Here is a 13,473-nt window from a genome sequence, read left to right on the forward strand (position 1 = left end):
ACAAACCCGATAAAACTCGACCAGACGGAAGTTGATTGAAGTAAAACTCAATAACTCGCTTACTCACTAATCTTTATTTCTAGAAGAATCACTTGAGTATCACTTTTTGACTACGATATCGTGCTTACGGTAAATATTCACTTGCTGTCATCGGTTATCCGTTGATACTTGGTGAAGAACAGAAAAACCTGCTCCAGGGAGGTCTGGCCCAGGGCGTAGTCCTCGATGTCCAGCGTTCGCTTGGCGGTCTCCATGATTCCGAACATCGTAGACCACTTGAGGTCGGACTGGGGTATGTGGTACGCGAGGGAGTCCTGGTGTTCTTCCCTGTGGATAGAAAGATTTTGTTTTGTATCATTCAGAACATCCAATTTGAAATTTATCTTGATAAAAAATCACTGATTTTGTTCAGATACTAACCTCAAGGAAGCTCCCCTAAAGTGGTCCGCGACGTACGCCTTCACCTCAGCCTGCCTCCTGTTAACTTCCTGCACTGAATCGGCCTTTCGGATCTTCACCGTAAGGAAGTACCCTTTGGAGAACTGGTTCTTGAGATGCTGCGTCGACCCGAGACACTTGAACTCTCCGTTCACCATGATCGCAAGTCGCGTACAGAGCGCTTCACATTCTTCCATGCTGTGCGAGGTTAGGATGATCGATTTGCCTGATTTCTTCACGTTCAGTATGACGTTCCACAGGTGCCGTTTAGCACCTGGATCCATTCCCGTGGTTGGCTCGTCCAGGTATATCACAGCTGGGTTGGCTAGTAGCGCTAGCGCAGTACTCAGCTTACGCTTGTTACCTCCACTGTACTCCTTGATGCGCTTGTCGATGTGTTTTGTGAAGTTTAACTCCTGGGCTAATTTTTCTGACGTTGATTTGATATCTTGATACGCGATTCCTCGCATCAAAGCAAAGATCTTCAACGTCTCTCGACCGGTTAGGTCTTCCAACACTGCATCAAATTGTGGACAGTACCCGATGTTTTTGTTCACCTTGCCCATATTTGTCTTCAAATCGATCCCTTTGACCCAAGCCTCGCCAAAGGAAATGTTTTCATCACCCGTAAGCATCTTGAACGTTGAAGTCTTACCGGCTCCGTTGACTCCAAGCAATCCGAAACATTCAGCCGCATCAACTGCCACGCTGAGCTGATTCACGGCCAGGAAACTCTTGTAATACTTTGTGAAATCGCGCATCACCAAGTTCTTCTCGGCAATCTGCGTTCCGGTCATACTGGCAACACGTTGCTTCTCCTTCAATACGTCAGCGTCCACAATACCTTCCTCAGATTGCGCAGGACGTTGATTCTTCAAACTGTACCCTTTGTTGATGATTCGATCAAACAGTCGGAACTCCACAGCTATCAACACCACAAACGCAACGATTCCAACCACCGCCATGTAGGTAATCTGCCGGTTGACGCCCTTCGGGTCCCACGTAAAGACCTGGGTGTCGCAGCAGTTTGGAAACAGGCTGCACATGAACTGCTCCGTACAGAATGGTATCACTTCGCATTGCGTTCTGCAAACTGCCTTCGTCGCGGCTAGCACGTTCAAGTTGCTCAAACTTTGGCTAAACGAAAACAGCGGGAAGATCATAAAGAACCACTCCAAAATGCGTGAGATGTCCATCAGGTTGAATGCTTCAAACTGCAACAGGAAGACTGCCACGAAGAGTATCGTCCCGGAGAATAGGTTAATCAGCATCATTTTTACGAATCCCGTCGAGGGTACGTCGAACCAGAACGAGAAGATGTACGTAATCGGTAGGAACGACAATCCAAACACGCACAGTATCAAGAATACTCGCGACAACTCTTCTACCGTTGACCAACCCTCCTCTTGCCACACGGACAGGATTCCCAGGTACACAAGTGCCGTAATCAGGTATGTGAAGTAATCCCACACAAAGTTCACCGCCCAGAAGGTGAACACGTTCACGCCGCTGACAAACTGCAGCAGTTTCGCACGCGACGTGCGTTCTTTGATGTAGAACATGATGTAGAGCGCCGCGACGAATGACATTGCGAAGCCGCTGTTGAACGACAGCTGGAAGCCGAGATTGTTGCCCGATTGGAGTTGGATGAACTGGAATGGATGTGTGCGATTAGGATTACTGACCGCGCGCAATTATCTAAGTGCATTGCTGACTTACCCTTGTATTAGGTCGGAACGGAATGGGCTTGTTGATAACGTTTATTTTACAGCTCGGACAGAGCGATTTTAGCATTGCATTGTACAGATAGTTGATGCCCAGCGGGGCCGTGTGGAATCCCAGCGGATTGAACCAGACGGTTTGGTTCGTGTCGGTCACCGTCGCTCCGATCATGAACTCTCGATTGATTCTGCCAATGTTGACGGTGGACTGGAATTAAAAGAGTTTCATGTATTGCAAGTTATAGTGATCAGATATCCGGACTAACCAAGTATAAAAGTTCTTCCTCCATATCTGTGTAGATAACTTCCAAGCGATGTCGATCATCCAAGCCATCAAATATTGTCCGATATCCGGATATTATATCGCTTTCCGGTGCAGCAGCTTCCAGAAGCGTTGTAGTCAAGGAGTAGTTTGATATCGAAATCCTCAGTGGAGGTAACTCTTTAAGTCCGGGAATAGATCGCACAATCGCCACCGTAACGACCACGAAATAAATTGGAATCAGAATCTGTACAATCTGTTGTGCCCAGCTGCGTTTCGTTGAAATGATCTTTTTCAGGAACATGGAACCGATCTGATTGAGGACCAATCTCGAACCCTTCAAGAGTGCTTCTTGGTCTTCATGTACTGCAAAAGAAAACGTGTTTACACTCAGAATGACTAACCAATCTGAGATTGCTGTCTTACGTTTGATTGATGTCGGTGTACATGTGCCATTTGATTGCCCATTAAGCTCTCCATTGTTTTCAGGCTTCTTATCCAGTGCATGCGAATCGCTTCCCACCCTTGAATAATCCAATCGTCAGTATCAATGCACACAACGCTTATCTGTAACCTTACCTCAAAAATACTTCCTCCAACGTCGTCAGAGATATTCCGTAATTGCGTATGCCCAACGTCTCCGTGTTGTCTTCCAAGGATTTCAGCATCGTCTGGAAGACACTCGTGTACGTTTCGCTCAACACGAAGGACAGTTCCGTCCCGATGTCGGTATCAATCTCGATATCCGGAATGTACTGCTTCAAAAACGTCTCCAAGCTTCGCGGATTACAACTGTCGTCCTTCACACAGATCAATCGATATCCGACGCCAAATCGCTTCTTCAAGAAAAACGACGAACCCGCCGCTTTCAGTTCTCCATCCGCCATGATGGCGATCCTATCCCCCAATATATCAGCTTCGTCCATGAAGTGAGTCGAAAGCAAGATCGTCCGACCCTTCTTTTCTCGAATCAACAAATCCCACAAAGCTCTCCTCGCCGAAGGATCCATTCCGGACGTTGGCTCATCACACAGCACTACCTTCGAACCTCCACAAAGAGCAATCCCAACCGAAAGCTTGCGTTTCATTCCTCCGGACAAGGTGCGCGATTCCTTATGGATTTTATCCTCCAACTCCAAGATCTTCACAAAGTGTTCAATCTCGGCCTTCACTCCCTTTCCAGTAACTCCTTTCAATCGCGCAAAGAACTCGATGTGTTCAGACACGGTCAGCTCGTCAAACAAAACGTTATGTTGAGGGCACAGTCCCAGTGATCCTCGGACTGCCTCCATATCCGTCGTTATGTCATATCCATTGATGATCGCGGTTCCCGACGTCGGAGCGAACAAACCCGTCAACATAGACATGGTGGTCGTCTTTCCTGCTCCGTTATGCCCAAGCAGCACGGTTATTTGATCTTCAAACATGTTCAAACTCAACCCGTCAACTGCGACTTTATTTTTACCAAATTCCTTCCTCAACTTGCGTATTTTAATTCCCGCACCTTTCCCAACCGGCTCCGACTCCAAGTTCTCATTCTCCTCAAACTCAGTGTAATCCAACTTGGCCTTGTTAGCACTCCCGGACCAGAACTTCTTAGTGAACAAAAAGTACCACGGTTCACCAACTCCAAACTCTCCCGGAAACACCTTCTCGATGTACAGCGCAATCATCAGGTACAAAAATCCATCCAACAACAGCATCAACATGGTATGTCCAACGCTCAAATTATCGTCCACCGTGACAGGTTCAAACAGATTCTCCCACTGGAGGCCGTTCGACGTGCCCTCGTGGCGCATCATGAGCATCAGGCCAAACGAGATGGACGAGTTCGAGAAGATGCACATTGCCAGTTTGGCCGCCAACGAGAGGGTGTCGTAGCTGGCAAAGACGATGTTGTACGGAACGATCATGATGAACCAGATGAGGCCGGATATGCCGGCGGCAAGGTTTGCTGAAAAAGGGCGAATTTTGGTCAATTCGGTTAAATTTGTTGACATTTGCGTTGAATGTTGTAACCAAATAATATTTAGTAGTTTATGGAACGCAACGGACCGCGCACTGGACTCACAATCCAGAGGTTCCTGGTTCGAATCCCGCGGCGGGCGCTCTAAAAAAGTTTGTGTAAATATGGGTATCCAGCGCCGTCGCTCCGTGCCGTACTCAAACACTTAGGAGCCTAGGGCGGCGAAGTCCTTGTAGACAAAAAGGAAGACACTAGTGGTTGGTGAAGTGCGAAAAGTGCTTTTAAAAATACTTCTTGAAAGAAAAGCACATATTTTTTTTTTATTGGTTTGGCAAATTCCCTAAAATTTTCTCTTTAAAACTTTGAAAATTTTACATTTAGTTCCTTCGATTAACTAAGAATTAATTTGTCACCTTATTAGCCTGTAATTTTTTGAAAAGGTGTAGAAACAGCCAATTTCCCGCATTTCTTATTTTTGAGACCAATTTTTTTTTTAAATATTTTTTAAAAGATCAGAAAATTTATCAAAAGCACGTTTTTAGCATTGAAAATTGAACAAACAGTTTTCGAGATATCGTCAGTTGAAAATTACAGGCTAATTAGGTGTCACCATTAGAAAATAGTTTCCGTTTTAGAACGTAAAAACTGACGCCTTATTTTTCCTTTCTCTTTTTAGACCTGAAATTAAAACGCCCCAAAAACTTGTGACAGGATTCCTGTCACAGGAAACATCATTGCAATAATCAATGTCTACTAGAATGGAACAGTCGTCGAATAGACTATACTATATGCATGGACAACACAAACACGTTTCTTTCACTTAAAATTGTTTTTGCGCTGTGAAACTGTCAACTTTTCCTGTCTTTCTGGAGAAACGAAACGGCCTACTTTTCCCTACCAAAAATAACAGAATGGAAAATTAATACCTTTCAATACCAGTGCTGAAAAGTTCTACTTTTCAGCACTGAAATAAAAGTTGAACTTTTCAACACTAGTATCGAAAAGTAACATTTTTCAATATTTTTTTTGTTTTTAACGGTGAATTTACTAAACACAGAAGCGTTTTAGGAATTGCAAAAAATGTTGTATGGAACAAATGTTGTATGCAAAACTTGATTTGTTAACCACGCGTCGTATTTATCCAACTCGGTGAACCTCGGTGAATGAAAGACTCGTGTTGAAACAATCTTCTTTTTGCAACTTGTTGCATAAACTACTATTTCAGAATTGCAAAAAAATTATGTGCGGAACTCGCTGCGAAATTATTTTTTTTTTGCAATTCCGTCGTGAAACTACTTACTTTTCCTGTCATTCTTGAACGACGAAATAGCCTACTATTCTGTACCAAAAATAACAGAATCGAATAGCAACACTTTTCAAAATAAATGCTGAAAAGTTATACTTTTCAGCACTGAAATGGGTGCTGAAAAGTTGAACTTAGCACTTGTTTCGAAAAGTAACACTTTTCAACTTTTTTTTTATTTAAACGATTTATTGACAAAATACATGAAAATTTGACTTAAAATTTCACTCAATGGGTGTTTTTCGCAATTGTAAAAAATGATGTATGGAACTCGTTGCAAAACTTGATTTTTTCAGCACTCTTCGTATTTATCCAACCCGGTGAACCTCGCACCGTGCTGTATCAATTACGATTTCATGAAAAAAATATTAGGTAAGTTTTTTTTTTCTAATTTTTGTGGAATAAAAAAAAACCGTAGTTTTTTGTAATTCGTCAATCGCGTGTTTTAAAAGATTTTTTGGAAACTCTCGGCGTATGAAAACAATCTATCGAAATCCGGGAAAGTGAAGATTTTTGCAACATCGCAGCATCCTATTATCCGTGCAATCTGTTGCGGCCGATTGCCTCAACCTGAGACTGGTTCACTCTAATTTCGCGGGACTGTAATCCACGATTCGGAACAAAATAAACACGCGTTTTTTCTCTAGAAAATTTCTACGCGACCAATTTATTTACAGGTGTTGATCGTACAAGGTTTGCGAACGGAATGAAAATTCTTGCACTTCCTCTTTCTCTCGTTCTTTGCGCGCGCGTTTTCCTAGCGCCAAACAGTCGATCAGGTTGCCGTTGCTTTTTCGCTGCTGACGTTTGACAACGGCGGCGGGGGGTTTGCCGATCGCAGCAACTGGTGCTGCCATCTGTGGTGATTTTTCATTTCACGCTTGAAGAGCTTACCAAACGGACGCGATGGCGGACATTCTCCCGCCCGCTGCGAAGCTGAAACTTCTGCAAGACTTGAATCCTCGTCAAGCCATGAAGCTTCTTCAGGCCGACGATCTGGATTGGATGCTCCGATTCCGGGCAGACATTTTGGTCGGGATTCGTCGTTATCTGATGCGGAGTAGGTTTCTGGATGATGCGACAGGTTCCGCCGGTGTTTGGCTTCCTCCGTTAGGTTTGGTTCTTGGATACGACCACCGGCTCTCAAGCGGCCATCGCTGTCGAGTATCTGTGAGCGAGCTGGCTGGTACGCGACTCCGACGTGCAAGGCCCTCCGACGGCAGGACGAAAGGCGTATCCTGGTAGCGAGTAGCGTCTGGCTCAACAGCAAAGCGCGGAGGAATTCGGGTATCCGGGATTGGACTCGGAATTTGAAGAACGCAGCGATCGTTCTGGTTACGGCGGTGGGTTGTCTGTACTTGACTATCGGTTTTTTGGTTCTTGTCGGAGAGGAGCGTTGATTCTACTACAGTCTCTTTCAGGGTATCCAGGTGCACAACAGTTGAATGGAGAATAGAGTGACTCACCTTGTCGCACGGATCGTAGGTACCCGTGACAATCCAACCCAGATCTGTCTCTCGGAGCGTTACAGTGCCGTTGCGCAGCTTCACCTTGTCCGACCGCAGCAAATCCCACATGTAGTCGGACGCCATCACTAGGTCGATGTCGTTGGATTCGAAGAACTGTGGATCTGCAAGCGGCAGTCTGTTGGGAATTTTCCATCCAGACGTGTCGATCCTCTCGGACGGAATGATTCCCGTTGGCTTCTCCGAGATGAGACAGGAAATGGTATCACGGAAGTCGACGTACCTCGAAGAAAAGTTCAGGCTGACACTTTTCCTCGCTGGTGTTTTCACGGCGTTCGCTCCAATCACCGTCACGTTGCACTTTGTCAGCGGAAGCTCGAGCTTACGTGCCATTGCCGCTGACAGGATGTGGGCTTGCGATCCGGAGTCCAGGAGCGTGCGACACGGATGTAGTCGACCGTGCTTGTCCACTACGTTGACTATTGCTGTTTGCAACAACACAGGTCGGGAGGTTTGCAGCAGTCCGCTGTTACAGCACGATGTGGTCTGCTCGGGGCTGTCGGCTGCGTTCATGTTGCTGGGACCACCGGGCGCTTGCACAGTGGTTGCTGGAGACGGGGAAACAGCTTCGAACTTTGGTGGCGTTTGTTCATTCGGTAGGTCCATGTGAAGCAAATTGTGATGTCTCTCTCCACATTTACAGGTCCACACGGAGGGACACTTCTTGACCAGGTGGCCGACTCTCAGACAGTTGTAGCAGGCTCGTGCCTCTCTCACCTTCTCCAGTCGCTGCGGGACAGACATGCTGCAGAAGGCATTGCACCTGTAGTTCGGATGGTTGCCACCGCAAAGCTCGCACACCACCTCGCTTGTGGTCGTGGCTGCAGCGGACACATTCACCGAGGGCTTCGTTGAAGACGGCATCTTGGGAACTGTCGGCATGACAGCAGATGACTCTTGGTCGGACAGTTCACATCGCTCGAGAATGTGGCATCGTTTCCTCAGGAAGTCGACGGTTGCTTGGTACGTCGGTAGCTCACCTTTCTCGATCGTCGCTTCCCAGAGCTCTCTTGTCTCGCGGTCCAGCGCAGATGCGAGGATATTGAGTACGACGAGCTCCGACACTCCCAACAGCTCTTGCTTGTGGAAGCGTAGTCCTTCGACGTGCCTGGAGCACTGCTCGACGACATCTCGCAACTCCTTCGATGACCGCTTGTCCATCTTCTTCAGCTGCAAGATGCCTTGGATGTGGAGGTCGATGATCAGCCGCGTGTTCTCGTACTGTTCCTCCAGTTCTTTCCACGCTCCCTGGTAGTTGTTGTCTTGGATGGTTCGAAGATCGATCTTTCCCTCCGCTTTGCCTACGAGCGCCTTGTCCAGGTGATACAGCTTGACGGCATCGGAGTCTGAGGAATTGCGCATCAAATCCTGGAACATGGCCTTGAACTTGGCCCAGTTCTCGTAGCGCCCGTCGAAAGTCGGGAGTGGGGCACGCAACGCTTGCTGGTGGACGATGACTTGCTGGACGGTTTGGCCAGCCGGAAGCACAGCCTGGGTCGAATTGGCCGGTTTGCTGTGGGCGGTCAGCAGTATTTCCAACGCGACCAACGTCCGGTTGTAAAGCTGCTCGAACTCCAGCCATTTTGCCTCCTGCTGCTTGGTTCCCTCGTCTTCCTCCACCAGGTCCATAATCTTGCTGTGGACTTCGCAGAACTCACCATAGTACTTATCTACGTTGCGCTGGTGGACTCGTAGCTGCGGCGGGGACACATCGGCCTCACGTGGTTGGGCACCGGGCTGCGCGCTCGGCTGCACGGCATGAAAAACTCGCGTGAGTTTCCCCTTCACCATGCTCCGCTTCTTGGACAGCATCTTGATCTCACTGTCCGCCATCTTTTCTTTCTTCTTTTCCTCCCACAGCTTCTTCGGAGTCAGCGGTTTCACTGGGGACGGTACTAGCACTTCGGCGACGGGCTTCTTCTCTTCTTCGTTTTCCGGTTCCGTGGGCAGTTTCAGGAACGACCGCCACATAGAATCAGACCGGCAACTCTTGTGCGGTCTGCCTTCCACGGATTGTTCCACTCTTGGGAACCACTATCACAAAATGGCGTCGCTGCGCTTTTTCACTGCAGTCTCACCACGGAACTTTCTGGCACTTTTTTCACTTTTTTGCGGGCTCTTGCCGCCACTGTTTCCGCTGTTTCAGGCCACGGAGTCGCCTTCCGGAAAAGGTTTTGAGCTTTTCACTTCCGGACCTCGGGCTTCTGCTTCTTGCCGAGTTCTTCCGTTCACACTTTCCGGAATTCACAAACACTCTTTTTGTTTTCACTCCCGGATCCGATTTCTCGAGGGCCGAATTTCCGGTACGAAGTGACCAAATGTTGCGGCCGATTGCCTCAACCTGAGACTGGTTCACTCTAATTTCGCGGGACTGTAATCCACGATTCGGAACAAAATAAACACGCGTTTTTTCTCTAGAAAATTTCTACGCGACCAATTTATTTACAGGTGTTGATCGTACAAGGTTTGCGAACGGAATGAAAATTCTTGCACTTCCTCTTTCTCTCGTTCTTTGCGCGCGCGTTTTCCTAGCGCCAAACAGTCGATCAGGTTGCCGTTGCTTTTTCGCTGCTGACGTTTGACAACGGCGGCGGGGGGTTTGCCGATCGCAGCAACTGGTGCTGCCATCTGTGGTGATTTTTCATTTCACGCTTGAAGAGCTTACCAAACGGACGCGATGGCGGACACAATCAAATATCGATTTTGTCCAAAAGTCATTTTAAGACTTATGATTATTTTAGGACGTGGCATAAGACGTCAAATGTTAATTGTAAAGTACTTTGCTGTTTAAGTTTTAAATATATTGAAGCATTTTTTTTTATAGTGCATTTCCACTTATGATCTGCTTCAAATTTAAAGACATTAGCCTTAGTTTATGTTTATCCACAATTAGGCTAGTTTAAGTTTTTTGCGACATCCTTTACTTAAGTATAGTTATTTTTGGAACATCCGCTTAACCGGTTGGTCATTACATGACTTGTTAGAAATAAGCGAATTCGATTTCCGTGCCAATATTTATGCACATAAGGAGAGAAGGAAAACCTAGAGGATGACTTACCTTTGGAAAAAATCGTACTCATCATAAAGCAGAAGCAAACGGTTGCGACGCTAAACACGAACAGGTACACCCACACCACGGTCCAGTCGGCGTACTCGAAGATGGCGAGGTCACTGTTGGTGGTCAGATCGACGCACAGCAGCACCGTGATGAGTGAAATCGAAATCGCGAGCAGCAGAATGCACTTGACGAACCAGGCCGCCCAGTGCAGCCAGCTGGACAGGCCCATGATCTTCATCGTTTCCTTGAGCTGGCGCTCCTTCTCCACGGTGATGTACTTGACGGTGTTGATGGCGGAGTAGAAGAACGCGATCACGATGATCAGCGGGAGCAGATTCTCGAGGCCGGTCAGCAGCGGGTCGCTGTAGTACGGGGGGTAGGGGAATCGCTGGAGAGGAGAAATGGTTGGTTTGGTTGAGTTAGTTGGATGTGGTTGTACGAACCTGCAGGAACACCGGCGGGAACTCTGCTGTAGGATCGCGTTCGAGGATGATCGCTCGCGAAAGTGCAGACTGGACGGCTATGAACGATTCGTTGTAGTAGTTGGCCGGATAGCCACCGTCGGCGCGTTCTCGGTCTACGGCGCCGGCTATCTGGAACTGTGGGAACATGAGTTCCGTGAACCAGTTGGCCCAGAAGGCCGAGAAGTCGTCCTGGAAGGTTCGCATCTCCGAGGGGAAGCGCAGTGAAAAGGTCACGTCCTCTGGGAGAAGGTCCAGGGTTCGATAGTGATCGGGGAACTCGATGCCGACTAGGGTGTTGTTGATACGGAGGAAATTCTCCAGTTGGGTGGCGTTATCGAAGGCTTGCACTTCTAGGGGTTCCCGGATTTGAAGAGCTGCGTTGGACACTAGTCGATCGAGTAGAGGACCTCCAGGGGAGTACGCGAGCATGAAGTTGATCGGAGGATCGATGGTTGGGTTTGCTTCCGGACTAGAAGGATCACAATTGAAAGGATTGCATCGCAAAGAATCCGTAGTACTTACAGCATGTGCTCGATCGTATCTGTTGGCAGCGAACTCCATACCGTTGGTTCGCTGAACCGTACGGGATCAACGAGTCCTCGTATCAGGATCAGTACCGCACACGCGATCGCCGGAATGAATATCTCGAACGCCGTCTGGACATAGTGCCGCTTCTGGATGGTCCAGTTCTTCCACAGCAGCAGCAGGAACTTGTCCCAGCTGGTGGCACCCATCAGGACAGGTGTACTCTGCCGAAGATAAGTGCAACGAACCGTGTATACAAACAAATCAAGGCAATATGAATGAAGTATTTCAGTCCACTCGATGATATATTGCCGATCGGTATCGCGGGGGACAATCGTAAAGTCACGGGCTAGATAAGCTTATGATAATAACGTGGCGTTTGAATTCGCAGACACAGCTAATCACCGCGTGATACTTGGATTAGCTAGTCCACTGGAATTTTCTGCTGATTTGAAGAACTAGAACTCTCATAATCTTTAAATTTTCCTCATGTTGAACTGGAAATATCCTTCAGGAATCTCACTGCACATGTTTCAGCATTTTTTACGATCAATTTCTAACACTTGAATCGTTAAATTCCACCACAGTTCATATCTTCACAAGATTCTTCCGTAACTATTAAAAGCGTCACATATTAAATCTCCACTAACTTCCTAGACAAAACATCCAACTTCACCAACCTCAAGGTCCTCCCCACAACCAATCACAACCCGTCAGCTAATCCGAAAATGGGTCTTCAACCGTTCTCGTCCCCCACCACGAGTTCAAATCCTTGTGTGGCCCGTTTCAAAATCGCGAAAGTACTAACGGTCCGCCGGTCAAGTGCCCATCGTTATAAAGCCTTCTTTTTGCGTTAGAAGTCGCAGGTCGTGAGGGTGGCAATTGGTGCGAGTCGCCGTCGTCGTCGCTATCAGTTCGACGTGCTCGTGCTTTCTTGTCGTATACGTCGATTCGAGCAAAACGCGTTTCAGTGTTCGACCTTGAGTAAACAAAAAATAGAGCACGCAATGTAAACAAAAACAAACGCGTTTTGTTTGGCTGACCGTTATGTGGATTGTCCCGAAGTTTGGCTGAAATTGGTAGCCGGACTCCCAAGTTACAATTAAAAATGTCAACAGTGGTTGGAAGTTCACGTGTGACAAAACGTCTTCTGACTAAATTCCCTTTGTCCAGTTTCGCATTTGCAGGGTGTGTCAAGATATCTCAGGAAAGCATTTTGAGGATCTGTGCAGGTCAACTGTTGATAACTGCACCAAACGGCATTCTTAAAACTCAATTTGGCCCAACATGCACCTGCGTCAAGATAGCACGAGCACGACGACCGAGTCTGTTGAGTACGATAAGTGCGACTAATCTTGTATTGGCACCGATTACCATTGTCGAATGCCGTTCGGAAGCTAATACGGTACAGGAGATTCTTTGGGCTAATCGATCTACCTATACTCAATTCAGGGGGGTTGTGATAAAGTGCCATGTGCGGACAGCGCTGCACAGATTTACACACAGTGGGAGCAAGCAGCTCATGTGATTGGTGGGGTGACGTCTTGTCTGGGAGTTGGGAATCATTCATTAAATTATGGGAAATTCCTAAGCTAATTTTGGACAATTTACGGCCTATCGTTTTTTGGGATTATCGTGGAAAAGAATCGATGATCATGTTTACTTTTTTAACACTGTGCTGGCCAATATTAGTTTTTTTTTTTGTAAGGGCTCAATACTGTTTTATAATAGTAGTGCAACGAGCAATACTATCTTTTCAGCACGAGTCCTAATCGTACAGTCACAACCCAAAATGTGTCGTAAACTATTACATTTCGTTACAAGTTCTGTAAAGTTGAACTTTTCAGCACGCAAATGAGTGCTATAGTGAAATTTCCGCACTGTTATTTTGTGGTGATGATACACCCAAAGGAATACCCTTGTAACATTCTAGGTTTAAAGTAGGCCATAAAAGCCTTTTTAGGCCGTATGAGGGTTTTCAGAACCATGATAAAACCTGTAAGTTTAAAAATGTTACTAGGGTAATATATCTCAAAATCTGCAACAGTGGATTTGCTGCAGAAAATTTTATATTTTATTACATTTTTTGCAGCAAGCCCATAGATCATTTTTGCCCACGTGTAAACAGGTCAGGGATCTGCAGTTCTCACCAACACATATAATGCTGGCGCGTCCTCGAGCAACACTCCAGAGAGAACATTATGTTCGCG

At 46.8% G+C, this 13,473-nt stretch overlaps 2 protein-coding genes across 2 annotated transcripts in view; one reads left to right on the top strand and one right to left on the bottom strand.

Moving 5' to 3' along the window:
* Nucleotides 1–13,473, top strand: part of LOC120417574 (peptide transporter family 1-like) — an 85,107-nt gene that overhangs the window by 39,064 nt on the left and 32,570 nt on the right. The gene's annotated exons all lie outside the window — the stretch shown is intronic.
* On the bottom strand, nucleotides 59–12,077 carry LOC120417584 (phospholipid-transporting ATPase ABCA3-like). Its single transcript, XM_039579695.2, has 9 exons — nucleotides 11,261–12,077; nucleotides 10,718–11,207; nucleotides 10,275–10,662; nucleotides 3,001–4,375; nucleotides 2,848–2,945; nucleotides 2,426–2,787; nucleotides 2,158–2,367; nucleotides 421–2,090; nucleotides 59–327 (listed from the first exon to the last, which is right to left on the bottom strand). The coding sequence occupies exons 1-9, from the start codon at nucleotides 11,470–11,472 to the stop codon at nucleotides 138–140; spliced, it is 4,995 nt and encodes a 1,664-aa protein (XP_039435629.1). The 5' UTR covers nucleotides 11,473–12,077; the 3' UTR covers nucleotides 59–137.

This window comes from Culex pipiens, chromosome 2 (genome assembly GCF_016801865.2).
Source record: "Culex pipiens pallens isolate TS chromosome 2, TS_CPP_V2, whole genome shotgun sequence".
NCBI classification, from domain to species: domain Eukaryota; kingdom Metazoa; phylum Arthropoda; class Insecta; order Diptera; family Culicidae; genus Culex; species Culex pipiens.